Source organism: Tamandua tetradactyla, chromosome 19 (assembly GCF_023851605.1).
Source record: "Tamandua tetradactyla isolate mTamTet1 chromosome 19, mTamTet1.pri, whole genome shotgun sequence".
NCBI classification, from domain to species: Eukaryota; Metazoa; Chordata; class Mammalia; order Pilosa; family Myrmecophagidae; genus Tamandua; species Tamandua tetradactyla.
This window is the reverse complement of record NC_135345.1, coordinates 9,259,589-9,280,991: the sequence shown is the minus strand read 5'-3', so window position 1 is coordinate 9,280,991 and position 21,403 is coordinate 9,259,589. Positions and strand designations below refer to the sequence as shown.

At 52.8% G+C, this 21,403-nt stretch overlaps 1 protein-coding gene across 1 annotated transcript in view; it reads left to right on the top strand.

Annotated features, from left to right (window-relative positions):
- WDR1 (WD repeat domain 1) overlaps positions 1-18,885 on the top strand; it is a 46,841-nt gene extending 27,956 nt beyond the window's left edge. Inside the window, exons 6-15 of the mRNA XM_077136393.1 lie at positions 2,283-2,360; positions 2,764-2,844; positions 3,145-3,378; positions 6,030-6,119; positions 7,771-7,925; positions 9,828-9,915; positions 11,913-12,023; positions 14,650-14,823; positions 16,639-16,783; positions 18,553-18,885. Of these exons, the coding sequence (XP_076992508.1) occupies positions 2,283-2,360; positions 2,764-2,844; positions 3,145-3,378; positions 6,030-6,119; positions 7,771-7,925; positions 9,828-9,915; positions 11,913-12,023; positions 14,650-14,823; positions 16,639-16,783; positions 18,553-18,659 (1,263 nt within the window). The 3' untranslated portion in view covers positions 18,660-18,885. The remainder of the gene's footprint in view (positions 1-2,282; positions 2,361-2,763; positions 2,845-3,144; positions 3,379-6,029; positions 6,120-7,770; positions 7,926-9,827; positions 9,916-11,912; positions 12,024-14,649; positions 14,824-16,638; positions 16,784-18,552) is intronic.
- The last annotated feature ends 2,518 nt before the right edge of the window (positions 18,886-21,403 follow it).

Genomic DNA, 21,403 nt, shown 5'->3' with positions numbered 1-21,403 from the left:
ATTTCTTATGCAGAGCAAAGAAAATCGGGGTCCCCCACCACTTCCTCCAGCCTTTTAGCACTGAGGTCTGTTCCCTTGATAGTTGGCTCTTTTCTCGGCCTCTCCTCCCTGGAAAGCCCTGCTTCCCCGAGCAGCCAGGATGTGTTAAATCTGAGGATAAATTGGCTCCATCCCTCCCACCCCCGTTTCACAGTTGAAGAGTATAAGAGCTGCTAGGGATGGGATGAGACAGGTTCCTCCAAGATCAGGGACGAGAACCGGGCCTTTACGCTCCTAGAAAGCGAGTTGAGAGGCAAGAGAACTGGATGTCTTGGTCAGTTGTTGGAATTTGGCATTCATTAAATCACAGTGGTTGTGTTATCTAAGAGCCGGGTCGTTGGACCTGCATGTATGTCCCACCTACCCTCCTTGCAAGGTTGCTTTGAGAGGATGAAAGGGTCGGGTCTCTGAGGTGGGGCTGCCCCTGCAGAGCCCAAGGCACCCAGGGCAGCAGGAGGATGTGGTGTGCTGCAGGGCAGGTGGCTGTCAGTCCAGGGGGTTGAGGACGTGACCTTCAGGATCACTCCCTGCCAGATTGTGGCATTTGGGCCTGCTCGGCCACCTGCCTGGGCCCGAGAGCTCTGGATGGGAAACTGGAGATGTGTTCTCACAGCTGGCTCCACTCAGGTTACGTGGCCTCTGGGCTGTTTTCCTGTTCACCATACTACTCAGATGATGGGTGTGTGGCAGTGAGAGAGGCAGGAGGAGGGTCTGAGACATACCTGTTTGGAAAGTTCGGCCTTAAATACAGGATGAAATATTGCAATGAAACTAAAAAGGCGAACTGTGTAGCTGACCTTCAAAGTAAACATGGGTGCACCTGCCACGTGGCAGACAGCTTCTAGTGCCTTCTGATCGCTGCCTTTGAGCTGCCGGCTGCTGAGATCTCACCCATGTCACCTGTGGGGTAGGTGGTGGAACCCAAAGTTCTGAAAGTTTGGCCCTCCCCAATGATCCCAAAACAAGAGAACAAGTTAGGATTAAAACACGCCCGCGCCCTGTTCTTGTCACCATTGTGGGGAGGGGCGATGGTCCCTGGGAAGACGTCGGCTGAGGCAGGAAGGATGGTCTGCCGTTTGGAAGAGGCTCACCCATCAGGCTTCCAGGGTCGCGAAGCTCACCCTCGGTCATCCGGACCTCTTGGGGTAGCCGGGCTTCCCATGTTTCCATCACCTTAGACCATTATTTTTAATGGGTACTGCTACCAACAGCTGTGAGGGCAGGCAGGACGGTCCTGGACCCCTGAGTTGGGGGTCGGGGGGAGGCTGGGGGTGGGGGGTGGCTCCAGGCTTTGCTGAGCCAGGAGCCAAATTTCAGATTTGGGGGGCCAGAGTCCCTGGTGCACATCTTGCATCACCTTAGCCAGTGGCTGTCTGGTGCCCTCGCTGGCCCCCGGCCTGCTCTGATCTCATGTAGATTTGCTTTGGCTCCTGGCTCTGCGGCTCTCTTGCTATGTGACCTCAGGCCTCTGGTTGCCCTGCCCCGGCCTGCGTTTCTGGGCATAATTTACTACATTTGCACAGTCAAGCCCTTGTTATTCCTTCCACACAAGCAGCTCATGTTTCTAAATTAACTCAGTGATCACTTGGGGGGCGGAAGAGGGGCAGGAAGGGCTGTGCACGGATAGTTTGTTTTCCCACCCAGAGAGGTGGCTGGCCCTTCCCCCTCCAGAAAGCAGTGGCTTTGTGTGCAGCAGGAAGGCTGCCCACACTGGGTTTGGGGTTTGTAGAGAACTGTTGTCTGTGCAGGCACATTTTGAGGAAAGAATGAATTCGGTTGCTTACTCGGGTGAGGCAGCCATCTCTGGAGACCATTTCTCCTCTGAGCTCCAGTGAAGGTCATGTCATTTGTTCTTTCAGCAAGTGACCACCAAGCACCTCCTGTGTGCTGGGCAAGCGCTTCAAGGTCAGGGCTGGAGCTGCCTCCAGGGTCCTGGGGTTCCCAGGATGAGCAGAGGGGAAGGTGTCCTAGGAGGCGTGGCTGAGAGTTGGGGTCCTTCTGGGCAGAGAATTTCCCAGGTAGTGGCAGGGGGCTTGAAACAAGCCCACCAGCTTAGCCAGGAACTGCCTGGTTGTATTGTTTGTTTTTTCAGATCTGAAATTTTCCTACAGACCAATAGAATTCCATTGGTAGTAATAGCTGATGTTTGAAGCAGGCTGTATAGTTCATTTCCTGAAACATTCCCAGATTTTAAAAGGGTCGTAGCCTGTCATTCAGGTAGAAAACTGTCTCGTTTCTTGCAGGACCACATCCGCTTTGTCAACTGTGTGAGGTTCTCCCCCGATGGGAACAGGTTTGCCACAGCCAGTGCTGACGGCCAGGTGAGGCGACGCCATTTGCTTTCCAGAAGGGGTGGGGGCATTGGAGGCCATGGTGAACTTCATTGTCTCGTGCGGCTGTCAGAACAGACAGACTTACTGCCTGTCTTAATATGCGGGGCTTAGAAAACTCAGTCCTTCCTGCCTCTTAGAACATAGCACAGTCACGGGAGCTGTGTCATCAGAGCACAAGTAGATGTGCCTCTCCATCTCTCCTTTCGGGTAGAACTTGGAACTCAACCTGTTAGCATTTTTAGTTTGTAGATGCTTTTTCAAGAGCCATAGCCCCAACTTCTCTTGGTGATAGAAATGGTAAATGAGAAAGAGTTCATTTGATGTTCTGGGTCCTAAGAAAATTCACACACATGTGTATGTATGACCTGCAACTATTTTTGTTTCCTGAAAGATATATATCTACGATGGAAAGACGGGAGAGAAAGTGTGTGCACTGGGAGGAAGCAAGGCTCACGATGGAGGGATTTATGCTGTAAGTGTGAATTTGTGTGTTGTGACTTGGTAAGTGTTGGCAGGCTGTGTCTGAGGTCAGCGGGACCAGTTTTGGAGACGGTGGCGGCGGCAGGTGGGTCAGAGCTTTAAGATTGTGTAGAACAGGGCACCAAGGTGGGGGGAGACAGTTCTAGAATCGGAGACCTGGGCACTAGCCTGCTCTTGCCCCTTGGACTTTGGGTTTCACTGCTCGGGGACAGGGCCAGGGATGAACTGCTTCCTGGGGTCTCATCCCACTCTGACATTCTCTAACAGGTGGCATGCTGTTCTGTTTTACCAGATTAGTTGGAGTCCTGATAGCACCCATTTGCTCTCTGCTTCTGGAGACAAAACTTCTAAAATTTGGGATGTTGGTGTGAATTCTGTCGTCAACACGTTTACCATGGGCTCCAATGTGCTGGACCAGCAGCTCGGCTGCTTGTGGCAGAAGGACTACCTCCTCAGCATCTCCCTCTCTGGCTACATCAACTACCTGGACAAAAACAACCCCAGCAAGCCCCTGCGGGTCATCAAGGTAAGGGCCATGCTGGGGAGTCGCTCTGCCAATAGGGGATGGTCCCTGGGATCCAGGAACCCGTAGGAAGGATCTGTGTGTGCCCAGCCTGGAGAGGGTAGAAACTGCTGGAGGCCAGGGAGCCCTCAAGAGGGGCTCCCAAATCTCCTTGACCCTTTGGTGTTAGGGCAGGAGAGTGCTGGTCACCACTGAGGGATGTGTGTTTAGCAAAGAGAGGGCAGCCAGGTGCCTAATCTCCCACCAGTGGCTCTAAGGAATTGGATGTTGAGAGCTTGGGGGTAGTGGTGGTGGGGGAACAAATGGCCATGGCCCCTTGTGTTAGGAGGCACTTGGCCTCCCCAAAGGAGCTCATAAGCTAGCGCAGCAACAGGCTGTGTGCGCATGGCTCTAGGCAGGATGTGCCTAGATGGAGGGTAATTCAGGCATTGTCATGGGCTTGGTGAGAAGCTGGGAGTGCTTATGCTGGGAAAGGAGGGCGCATGGGCAGCTTCTGATCTGGACCTTGATGGTGCATGCAACCTGACTGGGAATCAGTGTAGGAGGCAGTTGGGTTTGGTTCAGACCCTGCTGGGAGTTGGTGGGGGGTATTGTCGGGGGTGGGAACTCAGGCTGGGTGCCCCTTCCTGGCAGCTGAACTGCTCCAGGTGGCAACCTCAGCCCTGCTTGACACCTATTGCCCCCCACCTCCCCACCCCTAGCTGCCACAGAGCTGTGAGGACGCATTGTGGGCAAATGAGCCCTACAGGTGCACAGAGGCCAAGACTGGAACTTCCCCAGCTGGTTGTAGGAGGAAGTTACAAAATAACTTGTGGTTTGTGTTCCTGCATTGCACAGGACATGTTGGTGGCTCATTCATGCCCACCCAGGCTTCTGAGGTGGCTGCTCTTATCCTCCCCATTTCCCAGAAGGACTTGCCCCTGAGGAGTGGCTGACTGTGGCCCCTTAGGTCGGTCAACTCAGGTGCTCATGGTACTTGGAGTGCTTTGTTCCTCTGCCCCCTGTGTAGGGTGGGCATTGGCACCCACCCTGACAGCTGAGGAGCAGGACCTGTTAGTGAAGCAGAAGCATCGGTCCTGGTAGCCCCTGCAGTTTCTGCTTCCAGGAAGGTTGACCTGGTCAGGTCGTGAGGAATGAGCAGAGGGGGCCTGTGCATGTCCGTGCTCAGCCAGTGTGCACTGGCGGGTCGGTCCAAGGAAGCCCAAGAGCTTTCAGCCTGTCAAAAAAAGGCAATTCATGGCCCAGTCTTCATGAGTTGCGAGCGATGTTTGGTGCTGGTCGTGACCACAGAGGTTTCAAAGCCACGTGTGCACCCAGGAAAGGTGGTGCAGGGGAGGGTCACCTGGGAGCTTTAAGGCCTTGATCCCTGGATGGCCCGTGGATTCAGGTAGCCTCTCGGAAAGGGCCTTAGTGGCGATACTTGTAGGAAGCACCAGGTGGTCCTAGTGAGGGGCAAGGGGTAGTTCTCCCACCTGAACTGCATCCGAATCACATTCACTGCACACTTTGAGACATGGGCTGCCGGCCACAGATTCTTCTGTGGACATCTTGGAAAGGTCTGAAGGATTTGCATTTCTGGCAAGTTACTGGGTGATGCTGCAGCTCTGAGGGTGCTTTCCCAGCGAAACTGCACATGGACAGCTGTTCTTTTTGCTGGGGCCTGAGACTTCCAGGGAGGCGGACGCTGTTCTGAGCACCGTGTTCTTAACCGGCAGCATGCTGGGCGGGGAGGAGCCTTGGCGTCAGGCCCCTGTCCAGGGAAAGATGGAACTGGCCCAGGGTCTGCTCACTGGCTCTGCAGTCCCACTGAGAACCATGTGTACCTCTCCCAAAAGATGAAGGCCACGTTGTGGCAACAGAGGAAACACAGAATGCTTAGATAGTTCTTGGAAGAAAGCCTTGTCTGTGAATTGTGCCAACTGGCTGGTTGTTGGACGTGGCTAATAAAAAGCAGAGGGAGGCCAGGGCACCCGCCTCCGATGCGGTGAGAGCTGCAATTAGAGCACACCCGGCCATTCCTCTCTGCCCCAAGAGCATTTAGCAGAGAGGGTGACTCTCCGTGTGCATAGCCCCCAGGCAGTGTGGGTGGGGAGGGCAGAGAGGAGAGAAAGAACTGTAGAAGGCCAGGGTACAGCCAGAGCGGTCACCTGTGTTCCGAACAGAGGACAAATGGTTCGCAGGGCGCCTGTGACCCCCTGGGTGGCTGTGTTCTGGCAGACGCTGAAAGCAGCTGGTTACAGGCCCTCCCTGGGGTTGATGCCTTTTCTGCCGCTTCCCTGCTGTGGGTGTGAGCCCCAGTGGTGCCCCTGTCAAGTAGGAGTGAGCGTTTCCTCTTTCAGGGGGACCCTGGGTGTCAGTAGGTGCTTGCAGAGCAAATACTCCACTGCTGGGGCTTTGATTCAGACCCATGTCCTGGGCCCAGTAGAGGTGAGAGGCCCTGGAGGGAGGGGAGCATAGAAGATTGCTCAGCCTGGGGTGAGTTGACAGTGACTTGTGGAACAAGCTTCCAGGCAAGTCGGGGCCCAGGGTCTCAGCTACATTGAGGGCTCCTGCTTCCTCCTGCCCTGGGGCTCACTAGTAGGCAGTGGGTAACTAGTAGGAGGAAAGAGAAGGGCCTGTCCTCAGCTTCCCCTGCTCACCCCTCTCCTCTACAGGGTCACAGTAAATCAATCCAGTGTCTGGCGGTGCACAAAAACGGCGGCAAGTCCTACATCTACTCGGGAAGCCACGACGGACACATTAATATCCTTTGACTCACAAGCTGGCTCTGGAGCCACTGGCATACACAGTGGGAATCTCCCGTCCCCACAGTGCCAGAGGTAAGGCCAGCCAGGTGGCACCAGCCACAGCTCCAAGTGTCAGAGTGTATGCAGGGCATGTTCAGCCAGCTCGCAGTCCCAGGGCACTGACCCGATCTGACCCAGCCACTGCCCTTCAGTGGGCTGTTTACCTTCTCTGAACTTGCTTCTTCATTCCCTACAGATCATGCATGGCAAGGGCAGAATCCTTAGGTCTTAGAATTCAGAAAGATGTGGAAGCCTTTGAGCAGTCCCCTTCTTCTAAAAATGGGCAAACCGAAGCTCAGAGAGGGTATGTGCCTTCCCCAAAGACTCACAGCTTGTCAGCAGCAGAGCTGCCACCACAGTGTGAATCTCCCAGCCCCTTTCCCCTGTGGTGTCCCCTATAGGTGTTCTGCTGTTTTCTTGTAAATAATCCTCCAGGTTTTTGTCTTAACAACTCAAGCCTGTCACACTTGCTCTTCGTGCAGGGGGCTGGAAGCACCTGCCTTCCAGGACTGCCTTGAATATCGGAGTAGCTGTCTGCCGGGGTGTCCAGAGTGCAGAGCCCCCCTACTCCATCCCCCAGATGTGTGCTCATGGCTCATGGCTATGGTGTCATGCAGCAGCAGGTACCTGGTGTCCACCTGTGTGGATGAGCACTCTTAGGGCACAAGGCCTGTCTTCTGTGTCGGTGACTGTTTAATTCTTAATGCAGCTGCTGTATAAATTGGAAACCCCTCCTGGCAAGGAGCCCCCACATCTCCTGCCTCTGAAGACCATTTTTTGCAGTACTTCAATTTTCTCAGAATTGAGGGAGCCCCCAGTGCCCTGAGAAATGGGGCAGGGCAGATGAGTCACCTGGGGAACAAGTCCCACCAAGGCTGTGTCACGAGGTGGTGACAGATAAGCTAGATTCTGCTTCGTTCGTGGAGCGGCAGGCAAGCCACCTAGCCCGTCTATCTGGCGCCATCTGCTTTGCCCCTCTCTGCCTCAGGCCCAGTGTCGTGCCCCCTGATGCTTTTAACCTGCTTCAGTGTGGATGCCTGGGTCTCCACTGCAGGAGCCGGGCACGGCGCATACCATCTAGCATCCTGGAGAGAATAGCGGCCGCATTTTAAATGAGTTCCTCATATGTGGATGGAAAAGAATAGTCTTGTTAGTTCAGTGCCCATCTTACACCGGGGTCTGCTCACAGAATATTGCTGGGCTTGAAAATAGGGGAGGGCAGGCATACAGTGGTTCAGTTACACCAAGAATCCCAGTGGGACAGTCCTCAGTGAGCCACCTGCCCTGAGTGCTGTCCTTTCACTCCAGGGCCCCACCTGGAGGGCTTGTCCCTGGAGCATCTTACTGCAGACAGAGTCCTGTTCTCCATGCTGGTAGCTTGGTGTCATTGGCATTGCCTGAAGGAGATGGAGAACTTACTCTGACTTGGCACCTTGAGTAAGGGGCCTCAGGCACCAGGTGGCATTCTCGTGGGTCCCGTGCTTACTGACCTGTCCCTAACATGCCGGTCTCTCTCAGATGCCCGGGACAGGGCTCACCATGGCCTCTCTACGAGGCCAGGCACCACCACCCTGGAGGCCAGGCTTTTCCTTAACCTCCAGCCCCACATTACTGGGACTCTGAGACTGGGGAGAATGACTCTTTTGCTGGGAAAGGCCACACGAACCTGGTGTCCAGGATGACTGTGGACGAGTCCGGGCAGCTTGTCAGCTGCAGCATGGATGACACCGTGCGGTACACCAACCTCATGCTGCGGGACTACAGGTGAGAGCTGCCTGCAGGGGCCGGGACAGGGGCTGCTGGGCCCCCGCAGAGGCCCTCGATCGGCAGTGGTGGTGGTCTTGAAAACGTCTCCTCTGCTGTCTCCATTCCTTGCACTGGGCAACTGCTCTTCAGTTGCCAGGCCCTGGGCCAGGTGCGGACTGTAGAGTCCAGCCTGGCTTGGACGTGTCTCTTGCTTTTGTGGATGTTACCCAAATATACACTCCATCCTGGGAAGCCAGGGAAAACAGACCCAGCCCTGTCCTTCAGGCACTTGCCTGCATCCTTCCTTGTCTCAGTTTCCTCATCAGTGAGGAAAGGTGACACTGGGGCCTGCCCCAGGGCCCTTACACAGCTCAAGTGAACTTGCGAGCATACGTGAGACCCTGGAGACACCCGGCATGCCGCAGGCACTCGGGACGGGCAGGAGCCCTGTACAGGCAGCTGACAGGCATGGTGTAATCTGATGAAGGCATCGTGTTTGCCTTTGGTTGGCAGTCATCAGAGCCAGGATAACAGCCGTTAACAACTAATCTGAAGTTTTAAAATGAAGGGTGAGAAAGAGTGGAAGAAACATGTTCCAAGCCCCTGATGTAAAATTCTTTAACACCTTGAAGCAGTTCCTCCTTCCCCAGTGTCCGCCAGAGCCCCATCCTTGCAGCCCTGCTGGGGCCTGTGTCACCTTCGAGCTGGTGAGCTGCTCGCGGTCATCTTACCAGTTTCCCTCCTGGTACAGGCCCCTGTTCATAGCACACATGCTCATGCTTGTGGCCTAGGCCTGCTTTGCAATTTTGACCTAACCTTTGAGAGTTGTTCAAACCTCACGGTGAGTGGCAGCCCCAGTACCGTGTCATGTGCCGTGTTGGGTCTGCTGGGGTGCTGCCCCAGGCCTCGGCTGATGGGAGCGCCAGGGATTTGACCAAGAAAACACAACTCCTGAGGGATCTCCGCATGCCATTTGCCGCAGGGGTCACCCATAGCAAGCGCCCACTCCTGCCTGGTTATTGGGCATTTAGGACTCCATGCTCAGCCCACTTAATACAGAATTTTCCTCCATTTTACTGTTTCCAAGAAGGGTTTACTTTTGCTTTTTTGTATTTGCACATTTTTTTAGGATGCGTTTTCATAGCAATAGATACTTTGCCAAAGAGTGGATATGGCAGTGGTTTAGAAGCAGAGCTCACTTTTCTCTCTCCCTAGGATACTGTTGAGTGACCAACAGACACAGGGACTAAGCTGTGGTGGGATGGAGTGGTGAGCAGGGACTGATTACAAATGAGTGGGAATAAAGATGATCCCTGGCCCGGTTTCCTTCCTTCCTCTCACCGCCCCCTTTGTTCCACTCCCCACGCTCCCCTGCCCTCAGTTCTCCATCAGGATTCATTTTCTCTTTACCCCGGAGTCAGTGGGTCATTTTTTTAATGACTTAGCAAACATTCTTTCAGTATAGAATTTTTTTTTCTTTTACATTCAGTGCAGTTTTATTGAGATCTTCACATACAGAAATCATCCGAAGTTTACAGTCAGTGGTTCACAGTATCATCATATAGTTGTGCATTCATCACCACAGTCAATTTTTGAATATTTTCATTACCCTGAAGAAGAAGAGCAAGAATAAAAATGTAAAAGAACACCCAGAGCATTCCATACCTGTTACACTCGCCCCCGACCTACCCCGTTGTATGTTTTTTGCCCTTATTTTCATGCTCATCTGTCCATAGCCTGGATAAAGAGTGGCAGTCACAGGAGTTTCAAAATCACATGGTCACACAGTAAAAGCTATATAGTTATGGTATAGATTTGGTAGAATTTTCTTCTACCTGTTAGGGTTTTGTAGAAGGTATGTATTTCATGTCTACACTAAACTAAATTTGGTGGCAGAACCTGTACCTTTCTCTCTTGCAGCGGGCAAGGAGTCATAAAACTGGATGTTCAGCCAAAGTGCGTGGCCGTCGGCCCCGGGGGATACGCTGTGGTGGTGTGCATCGGGCAGGTACGTGTGCGGCATCGGGGGAGGGCAGAAGGGCTGTGGGGTAGCGAGCTGGCCTGTGCACCCCCGGGCTTTCTGCTTTCCAAGTTCCTTCCAGTGACGATAGCAGTCACTGCAGCCCTAGCAGACTTGGTCTTTTACACCACGTGCTCTCTGCTGAGGGCGTCACGAGCAGTCACTCCTCCTGTGTTTCTGACAGTCCGGGTGCTCTGGGATGAGGGGATAGAGGCCCAGAGCAGGTGAGCTCTTGGCTGAGAGACCTCTGGCAGGTGAGGGGCAGGGCTGGCATGAGTGCCGGGCAGCCTGGTGCAGAGTGCCCACCTGCCACCATGAAGGCTGGGAGAGGTGTTGCCAGGCTTCAAACATTCACTCATGTTCCCGGGCCAGCCCCGCAGTGTTGGAGCTGTGTGTCTCCTGGCGTTCTCCTCACCTTCTCTGTGCTTTAGTTTCTCATCCCTAACAAACACCCACATGGGTGATTATGTGAAGTTCTTTGTACCTTCATAAATGAGATTGAGGCTTAAAGTGATGGGGAGCTTTTCCCAAGGCTTATGACCAGAGCGGGGCTTGGCTTTCTACCTCCACCACCTGGCTTCTCCTTCAAGATGGCAAGGTCAACTGTAAGCCTTTTCTTCTGGGATTTCTGGACCGAAGCACCCCTGACTGAGACCCAAGCTTGCCCCACTTTAGACAGAATCCTGCTCCACACAGTTCTTGTCTGTCAGCAGACTCGACCGCCCAGCTTGTAGACCAGAGAAGCAGGTGGTGTGACTGAGCTCCCCTTGGCACAAGTGACAGACCTGCTTGATAGAGCTTCTGTTCAGGATCCAGCCGCCCTCCCTCCTCCTTTAAACTAATTGCTTTGGGTAGAATGGATTTCTGTGTGTCCTAGATAATTAGAACTTCCTGCCAAATAATGCAAAAAGCGTAATGGTCAGTGGGGGTAGCAAAGAAGTAGAAGGTATGGAGTGCTTTCAGAGCGTGGGAGAAAAACGAAAGGCAACGTTCTGGAAGCACTGAGGGGCAGGGGCTTCTCTTAAACAGTGAGACCCTTCCCAACCTCCCTGTTTTAACAGTTGGGTTCGGCAGGTGTAGTGGATGGAAATCTGGGCTCTGCCATCCTGCCTCAGCCACCTCCTGCCACTGGGCCCAAGTCCAGGCCCTTCATGTCACCTGGCCTCAGGTTCTTCATCTGAAAGATGGGTAGTGGGCCTCCCGGGACGGTTTCAGAGGGCATTCAGGTGCCCCCTTGCTGGGGTGGTGTGCCTGCAGTCGGCTTGAGCAGGGTCAGGACAGGTGGGTGCTGGCGGGGTGGGTGGGTGTGCGTGAGGACAGTTAAGGGCTCCATGCGCTCCCCTGGTGGGACAGTGGGACGCATCCTCGGCCATAGGAAATGGCACAGACTCCAGCCCACACATGGCCTGACCTTCCCTCCGTCCTCCCTGGGGCTGACTGTGCTCTGGTGGGGACATCGGCACCAGGGCCCAGTCTCCCTCTGAGAGACAGAGACTCTGACTGTCCTGAGAGTTGCATGTGCTGACGGACAGCGGGACATTTCACGTTCTGCGGGTGAAAGTGGGGACTCGGCCAGAATGGGCATCTATGGGAGGAGGGACTATGGACCTCATCATTTTCGTTTCCTCTCTCAGTTTAGTCTTGTCCCTTCCAAATTCGCCTGTATTTTCTTCTCCTGAACCTTACGAGGACTTGGTTCAGCAGAGTGCATTTATCGTGCTCGTCAAATCAGAGGAACTAAATTTCAGCCACAGGAGCCTTCCCAGGGGTGTGGGGCCAGTGCTCGTAGTGAGGTGGGGGTGATGAGCCAGTGTTGGCCGGGCACTTGCCGTGACTGGGTGAGGCTGAGGCTGGCCCCGGTCAGTGCGGCTCGGAGCCCCAGCCCCTCCCGGAAGCCAGGCCCAGGACGCTCCCCACCAGCCAACAGGTGGTTTCTCCCCGCGGCGACTCTGCTGCCCTCACCACTGCCCATGTGTGCTTTGCAGATCGTCCTGCTGAAGGACCAGAGGAAGTGCTTCAGCATCGAAAACCCTGGCTACGAGCCCGAAGTCGTGGCTGTGCACCCTGGGGGCGACACGGTGGCTGTTGGGGGTGTGGTAAGGCTCCTTTCCTTCACCCCGCAGACCTGGGCGGCTGCGCAGCTGTGGGACTGACGTGAGCAGTGTGAGCCCCGTGGCTGTCATGGGCCTGGCTGGGATGGACGTGGGCTCCCGAGAACCAGCCTGGGTTCTCTTTCCGCCTTAGGGGTCTGGCTCAGCCCCCTCGCCACTGGCCTTTGGCATGTTCTGAGAGAAGATCCGTGCCCTTTTACAGAAGGATTTACAGTTGCCGTCTTAGGGTGGGAAGTTAAGGTCAAAGCTAGGGTTTGGACCTAGGCTTCTGTGCAGGCCGTGGCCACGGGACTTGCAGCCCATGGCTCTGGCCCAGACACAACCTTGGCTCCCCCAGTGGGGCTTCCGGGCGTTCCGCCTGGGCTACTAGGATGCCTCCCTGTTCTAGTTTGCTAGCTGCCGGAATGCAATATACCAGAAACGGAACAGCTTTAAAAGGGGGAATTTAATGAGTTGCTAGTTTACAGTTCTAAGGCTGAGGAAATGTCCCAATCAAAACAAGTCTATAGAAATGTCCAATTTAAGACATCCGGGGAAAGATACCTTGATTCAACAAGGCCAATGAAGTTCAGGGTTTCTCTCTCATCTGGAAAGGGCACATGGCGAACAGGCGTCATCTGCTAGTTTTCTCTCCTGGCTTCCTGTTTCACGAAGCTCCCCGGGAGGCATTTTCCTTCTTCATCTCCAAAGGTCACTGGCTGGTGGACTCTCTGCTTCGTGGTACTGCAGCATTCTCTGCTCTCTCTGAATCTCCCTCTCCAAAATGTTTCCTCATTTATAGGGCTCCAATAAACCAATCAAGACCCACCCAAATGGGTGGAGACATGTCATCCCTTAATCCAGTTTAACAACCATTCTTGGCTAAATCACATCTCATCCTTTCAAACCAGCACACTTGTGTATTAGACCTGTGCTTTTTTTCTATCTGGGGAAAAAAAAAGTTTTCTGTTTAAACAGTATTTTTAAGGAAACTGGAGTTACATCAGCTAGTCCACAGTCTCGCCTTGGACCTCATGGCTCCAGCAGTTTTCAGGTTCCTGGTTGCCTCACAGTCCTGGAACCCATGTGCTTTCCTGAGTTGTAAGCGCACATCTGTGTCACATGCTGCTTTTCCCACCGTGGCCTTGGCACCAGACTTCGTTTGCTTCCATGACATAACAGTCCAGCAAGTGGACATCCCGTGACTTAGGCTGTTGACGGGTACAGCAGTGATTGATGGGCCAGGACTGCCAGCCCTGTGCCCCTGGAGCTCCATGGGCGACCCGGCCCGGGAATGCAGCTCTTTCCTTGTTCCAGTTTCCTCCTCACGAGATAGGCAGCCCAGGCCCCGGTTATGTGTAGTTATCAAGTAAGCCCAAGAAGAAGAGTGGGTTGTCCCGTGATGGGCTTTCTGTGCCCAGAGATTCTGCATATCTGTGAATATCCCTGCGGTAGCAACTAAGGTGATTCTCCTCTCTCTCCCACTTTGAGAGTGAGTCCAGAAGACTCAGGAAAATAACCAGGAGGCTTAATCGTGTCCAGAGCTCTTGGCTCTTCCTGTCTGGCGGCTCAGCTGCCTCTAGGGCTGACCCATCCGTTGGACATGCCTTCTGGGGGCAGCAGGGACCGCTCACTCTAACAGGGAGGGCGCATGTCCCAGCAGTGGAGGCTGGTGTACACCCACTTCCCGTGTAACCCCCCCCATGCCCCTCCCGTCTCCTTGCTCCCACCAGCCTTCATTGGTTCACCCACACGGACATTAGCACTTCTGAGAGTCAGAACCTAGGTAGGGTTCTGGGCATAAAGCGAGCATGATGCCTGCTGCAGCGGGTGGGCCCCAGATGGCCAATGGTGCCGTCTCAGAGCCTCAGTGTCCGGGCAGCACACCTGGAGAGTCCAGTGGTGGGGGACAGGGGTACAGGGTCTTGCCTGGGTTGTGGTGTACAAGTCCGTGAGTGAACCTAATTGGAGAAACCCCAGAGTTAGTTGGTGACAGCAGAGGGTCAGGAGGCAGGCACCCTTCGTAAGAGCAGGCATTCCCCTGTCAGGAAGAGGTGCCTGCGCCTCACAGGAATCACGGGGAGAAGTTTACAGGAGCTGCCATGGGCCAGGCAAAGGAAGCGATATCAGGATGGCCAGAGGGCAGGGCCTGATCCTCATGAGCCCTCCCAGAATGTGCTTTTGAACATGTATATTGCCTCTGCTCCAGTTTGGCCTGTGAATTCCTGCATTAGAGTTTACCAGGAATGTTGGAAAAGTGTAGACTCTTGCATGCCCACACATGCCCGCGTGCACACGCACACTCACACACACACACACCTCAGAATCGGGGTGAGGGGAGGACCTGTAGCATATAAACCACATTTGAAGAACCTCCTCAAGTAATTCTGCCCCCCTGCCCCCCATCCTGCCATAGTAAGCCATGAAAGCTGCTGAAGATTTCTTAAGCTGCCTCTGGTACCTGTGAAAGGGGGAGCCATGGTGGCCTGTGCTGGTGGCTCAGCTGAGGCTGTGGTCACAGGGAGAAGCAATTGCCCTCATTGATACCCTGATCCCTTACCCCCAAATAAAAGAGGTGTCTTGTATGGGTAAGGGAGGGTTCACTTTTCCTTGGGCCTTTCCCTGCACACAGGATGGGAATGTCCGCTTGTATTCCATCCTGGGCAGCACTCTGAAGGATGAAGGCAAGCTCCTGGAGGCCAAGGGCCCCATCACCGACCTGGCTTACTCCCACGACGGCGCCTTCCTCGCGGTATGTGATGCCAGCAAAGTGGTCACCGTCTTCAGTGTGGCTGACAGTTACTCGGTGAGTGGGTGTTGGACCCTTATTCTCGGCCCCGGCGTGCTGGGCAGTCACGTGGGCTGGGGCAAGGCTGGATTCCTTGTTCCAGCAGCCACATGCTTCTCTCTCCTGTACAGACGAGTTGGTTGCGTAGGGCATTATCCCCCTGCAGCTTTATTGCTTGTGGACCTTGAAGGACATGAGACTGGGGGGCATTCCCTGCCTTCAAGGAGGTATAGTGTCTTGTCACAGATAGAATGTCATTGCAAAAATGTTAACGGCCTGGGAGGTAGCAGGGTTTTCTGTAAAGACCAACAAATTGGGACCTTGTTAGTTCTCGACCTTATTTTTCTTGCTTGTCAAAAGGATTTTTGGTTTCTTTCTAAAATCCTGTAAGTTATGAACCCTGATTGTCCCAACGCTGCCTGGTATTTGGGTATAGCTGGATGGGTGGATTGGTGAGGGAAAGAGGACACTGGAAGACAGCTGGGAAACTTGAGCACCTAAGGTGATGAGCATTTTCATTTTATCTTCTGGAGATCTCGAGCCAGGTAACATCAGTCCCATTCACAAAAGAGGAGCAGAGAGAGCACAAGACAGGTTCAGGGCTCTGGTGTCTGGGCTCTGTCCACTGCACCAGCCTCTCGACTCCTTCTGTGTCTTATGACGAGACTTGAAAGAGTTCACCATCTAGAGTCCACCATTAATCTGGCTCTACCCTCCATTATGGATGCAGCCAACCACTAATCAGCTTTATACTTGGTGCATTTTAAAGTAAATTCTAGGCATCTGTATATTCCCCATAGAGACTTCTGCTTGTATGTTAGCAGCTAGAGTTCGGGAGTAGTTTAGTTTGTGCTTTTGTTGTAAAGTTTGCATGGGATGAAAAGCACCGTCATAATCGTATACAGGCACAGCCTGTGGGCACAGCATTGGTGAATGAGGCCATGTCCCCAGAGGGCAGGAGTTACCAAACTTCAAGTAATTTTATAATTTGCTTGTAACGCTGAAGTTTTGTTTATGGTATGCTTAAAGATAATCCGCATGTGTAGAAGCAGCAAAGGATGAAAGAGGCAAACTTGACAAAGAAAACCAGCTGTAGGTTGACAGTCTCTAGAGGATAGGTGTGTATGGATGGGGGGAAGCAAACATGAGGACTAAATTACTTTGAAGAAAATCCTTTCTCTGAGTGTTAGGAATAGTTTTACTACTCGTCCACCCCTCTCCTTGGGAAGGTCGTGTTTAAGTCCCATTTGAAAGTGCTGGCTCGGCCACACCCCAGGGCTGTCACAAAGCCTGAGTCTCTTGGGGACAGGGACACATCTCGTCTGCCTGGCTGCAATCACCTTCCCAGATCCACAGCTGGCTCCAGGGCCGCAGAGAGTTGCTGGGGGCAGGTCAGGGCAGGCCAACCTCCTTCAGTTCCTTCCTCGCACTGGGCACCATCTCCCTGCACTTCATTTCTGCATTTCTCAAGCCAGTGTTTCTATCTGTCTCCCTCCCTTACCGGAGAGCTCTGGGCAAGCAAGCGTGCATTTCTGATAGTGCATGACAGGTGTTGTGACTGAGGGCATTTGAGGGGTTCAAGGAGGCATCTGGGAGCTGCTCCTAGATCTTGGGCTTCCCCTTGCTATGCCTCAGTTGCTTCACTTCTGCAAATGACAGGTACCTTATGGGTCCCTGGGGAGGTTCAGGGAACGAGTGGTGAGTGTCATCCGGCATGTAGACTGAGCTCAGACAACCCTGGCTCTCACCCCTGTTCGCTGGGGGGGTTAAATATTGGGTGACACTGGCCTGAACCCTCACATGCCATCCTCTCTGTTTTCAACCATAACCTAGGAGAAAGATGTCTTCTACGGACATCATGCAAAAATCGTCTGCCTGGCCTGGTCCCCGGACAATGAGCACTTTGCCTCAGGTGGTATGGACATGATGGTGTACGTGTGGACTCTCAGCGACCCAGAGACCAGGGTCAAGATCCAAGGTGACTGCACAGAGAGTACCCTAGAGCAGCACTGTCCCCTGTGTACCATATGCCTCTCGTGCTGCTGGGGAGGTAGCCCTCCCTATATCCAGCAAGCACTGGGTTCTTTGCCCGGCCCAGGTGGGATAGACAAGGCACTGTGGAGTGCTCTGGAGTTCCCGCGTGGGAGCAGGTGGTCTCTGCAGGACCCGCCCTGCCTCCACCCCACTCCCTTACATCTTAACTCATGGCCAGGTTCTTGCACACTGAGGCAGCAGTGTTCAGTAGAAGTCAAGCGTGAGCCCCACGTGTTTTAAGATTTCTAGTAGCCACAGTAAAAAGTAGAGAAGCAGACAGAATTATTTTAATAATACATTTTATTTAACCTAGCATATCCTTTCCAGTGTGGACCAGCCCCATGCCAAGGGCTTGGTAGTTGTGTGTGACTGGTGGCTCCCAAATGTTCGTGTCATGCCACTGATCCTCCTGCAGGATTCCTCACCTCCCCTGGGCCCTCTGCTCCAACCTCCCCAGCAGGCAGTGTTTTGTTTAATATAAAGAAGATCCCAAACCTTCGCTGTTTATAAAACAACTCTGAGTGTGCCTCCAGAGCTCTTTACAAGCTGCAGGCCAAGGCAGCTTCATTAGCTGCATCTCAAGTGATAAAACCAATTCCAGTGTGGCCATTCTGGGCTGCAAGGAAATGAATGGTTTTGTAGTTCAAGTCATACAAGTTCATGAACAAAATGCTAAAGAAAAAGATGGAACAGCAGCTAGTAGGGTAGAGAGTAATGGGGGACAGTGATTGGAAGACCTCGTCTGGGCCCCCTTCCTATAGATGCATTGCAGGCTCATGGGCCGCCATGCCCTCATCGGCTGGCAGGCCCAGCTGTCCCGGGCACATGGGTGCCCACTGCCCACCAGAGGAACCGGTGCTGTGGCGTGAACGGGCTCTAGGTTCCCAAGTCACAACAAAAGGGGCTGGACAATTCGGGGGCTCCTGAGGCTCCAGTACCCACTCATCTGCCTCCTGCCCCAAGGATCCCAGTCCAGGCAGGGCCACAGGCTTTGAGCCCAGGGTCTTCGTGCTGCTCGGGGCTGGGGAAGCAGAAGGCGCAGGGACCCTACCACCCCCCTTTCTGGAACCAGGATGCACCCAGGCATGGGCTGCAGAGTAGAGGTCAACATGGGAAGAACCCAGGCACCAGTGGTGGGTGGGCCTCCTACCGAGGGAAAGCAGACAGGTCCTCCAACCTTTTATTCCTTTTCACCCCCCAAGGAGCCTCTTAGCTTTTTTCCCAGTTGCCCTTCCTCACCCATAAGATTTTAATGCCACAGTAGATTATATATAATTTCTTTGTATATAAAATAGATTTTTTTTCACTACCTTGGAGTGAGGTGCAATTTTACCCCCCAGGAGACATTTGGCAGTATCTGGAGGCATGTTGGGTTGTCACCACTGGGGGTGGGGGTGCTACTAACGTGTATTGGGCAGAGGCTGGGGGTGCCACCAAGTGTCCTGCAATGTACAAGACGCGCCCCCACAGCAAGGAAGGGCCCAGCCCTAAACGTCAGGGGTGCTGGGATTGAGCACCCTCTCCCACCTTGCCATGGCTCCAGACACATCCTTCTGAAAAGAGTGCAAGGGGTTTAATGAACGACAGCCGAGTGTTCTGTTTCCTGGGGGCCCTGTTGATGCCGTAGGCACGGGTGGTCCCATCTTCCTGGCCTGAGGAGTGTAGAAGAGGAAAGTGGGGGCTTTCCTTAAGACCAAGCTCTTCTCTTCACAGACGCACACAGACTGCACCACGTCAGCAGCCTGGCCTGGCTGGATGCGCACACGCTGGTGACAACCTCCCACGATGCCTCTGTCAAAGAGTGGACAATCACCTACTGAAGGCCACCCCCTCAGACGGACCGAATCGGGGACTAGCGTTTCACTGCAGCGGAACATGTCCTTACTCTAAATAGCTCTGTAATGCGCCCCTTGCCCGGCCCACTCAGGAGGGAGGAGGGCCTCAGCTGATTCTCCCCGTCTCTACAGGGTGTTCCTATCTGTCCACGTCCTTTGGAAAGCTTTAGATAGGAACAGTTTGCACATGAAAATAAAATGAGCACTTAAACGATGCGTGGAGCGTAACTAAAAATCAGCACCCAGCCAGACCTTGAGTACGTGGAACATTCCAGAGGCAGCTGCCTTGCGCCCCAGCCCCAGCACCCCTTGCTCTCTAACGAGGGAGGTCGTACAGGTGAGAGAGCCATGCCTCCTCTCTACCTGCAGAACATTTCCATTCTGAAACACGAGCGCCAAGAGCCAGTGGTGGCTGCAGTGGGCCTAGCCGGGGCTCGGGCAGGGCAGGTGTCTGTCCAGTTGCTGCACGCTGGCCTCCGGAGAGCCTCCAGGTCAGGCGGGCGCACACACCTCGTTTGCATTTCATCGTCAGTTTTTGTGCTTGATTTTAAGAATGAAATTGTGGGGTTGTTGTTTTTTAATGACCTAACTGTCGCCTGTCGGTGTTTCTAAGCCTAGTGTGTTGGTTGCGGGCACTGTCCCAGGCCTTCAGAGCCCTTGTCAGCCAGACCCAGGTGCCCTGGCTGCCTTTTCACTCGGAATTGGATTTCCTGTCTTTCTCCTCTTATGCCCCCCCAAGAGCAAAGATTAATTTAAGGGCACAGATGAAGTCACTGTAAACTAATCTGTCATTGTTTTCACCTTTCTTTTCTCTTTTCAGTGCAGAAATTAAAAGTAAGTATAAAGCACCATGATTTCGAGTTTTTTTGTGTATGTCGGAATCACTGGTAAATGTTGGCTGAGAACAATCCCTCTCCTTGCACTTGTGATAACACTTGGAGCGCTTTAAGAGATTAGACTGAGAAATAATTAAATATCTTTTCTCTTCATTGTGGACCACTGATTTGTGTTTCAGGGGCAGGTGGTGGGGAAGAGGGGAGCAGAGATTCGCCTCGAACCCTTGTGTCTGTAGCTGTCCCTCCCCATCTTGCAGCCTCAGAAGGGAAATAACTGTGGAATGCGGGGTTGTTGGACCCACCGTCTGGTGGGGGGAGCCCTGAAGGAGGGGCCGGGCCGGCTAAGTCCTGTGCCCACTCCTATTGCCAAGTTGCTGCACCTGCCCTGCCCTTCATCGTAAACTGAAAACTGAACCAGACAAGATCTGGAGCCCACCCAGTCCTTAAGTACCCTGGTGATCTCCGACCCTTCTTGTATTGCCTTCGAAAGGAGAATTTCCAAGCATCCAAATTCATAGTGGAAGACTGTCTATTCTTAGATAAAAGACATAAAGGTGACTCTAAATCTGATGCAGAATCTTTTATTCCTATATAAAAACAAGCTCATATTATCTAAAGCTCGTGCAACTACAAAACCAAGTCCAAAAATGCACTTCATTCCTATGCATATTTGATTTGGGGATGAGGAACACTTCACATCAATGGGGAAAGGATGAATCATTCAGTAAATGGAGGTGATGAAAACTGGGTTGCAATCAGGGAAGATAAAATAGGATTGCCTACCTTGACCTTATAGCATTAAAAGTGGGTCACATCTTGGGTGGGCCACGGTAGCTCAGCAGGCAGAGTTCTTGCCTTCCACACTGGAGACGGGTTCGATTCCTGGTGCCCATGCAAAAAAAAAGTGGGTCACATCTTGCATTTTTAAAAATTAAGCCATTAACAATACTGGAAGAAAATGGGAGAATCATATTCACATTAACACAAGCAATTCTAAATGAAAACACTGCTGATAAACTAGAATGGCTTTTTAATTCTGAAACCACTTCTCACCTGCGTGACCTTGGGCAACACTGATTGTATGCTCAGGGCCAGTTCATCTGTATAGTAGCCTAAGCCCCCTCCTGGATATTCCACAGGGCTAGTGAGATGCAAGGAAGCCAGATTGGGGTGACCTTTAATAGAGTGATTGAGGTACAAACGTAATGAATTCACCTAAACATACTCCAGGGCTTGTTCGCTGATGTCATTCACAAACCGAGACTGACACCGTCTCATACCAATCGAATGATGATAATCAGCTTGTTTGATCTGAACATAAGTTAGTCTAAATGTCATCCCAAGGACCATGGCTCCAAGATGTTACTTTTTAAGAGGTTTGGCTTTGGGAAAGATTGCATGTCTGAGGGTGCTTCAAAGAAATTTAAATAATGCCCTTGTCTACTGAATTTTTGTGTTACTCTGATTTTGCTTGTGGTACAGAAAGTTCAAACATTGTGTCTCAAATAACTTGGACTTTTGGCAGTTAGACCTTCTTTAATTTCCTTCTTTCCTTCTCCCTCCCTTATCTTTCTCCATCCCCCCTCCCTCCTTGATACAGCCTCTTGTTCGTTGGATTTGGAAACAGCATTGTTAATACTCAGGTTTGGGCAAAATTAAGTGTCTGTAGACCAGTCTGGTCTGGGGGGAAGGCTGCCTCCATCACTGTATCACACCAACAGCATAACTACCTGCAAGAGGCTGACATGTTGCTGGGTTAGGTTGGCATGTCCGTAGAAACTCCACCTGTTTCTTGGCTTCCTGGTTACCCAGATGTGCCAATTCTGTGGCTTTGCTGATAAAACACACAAAAGTCTCCGAAGTGCTTATTTTAAGCTCACTTTTAACAGGAGC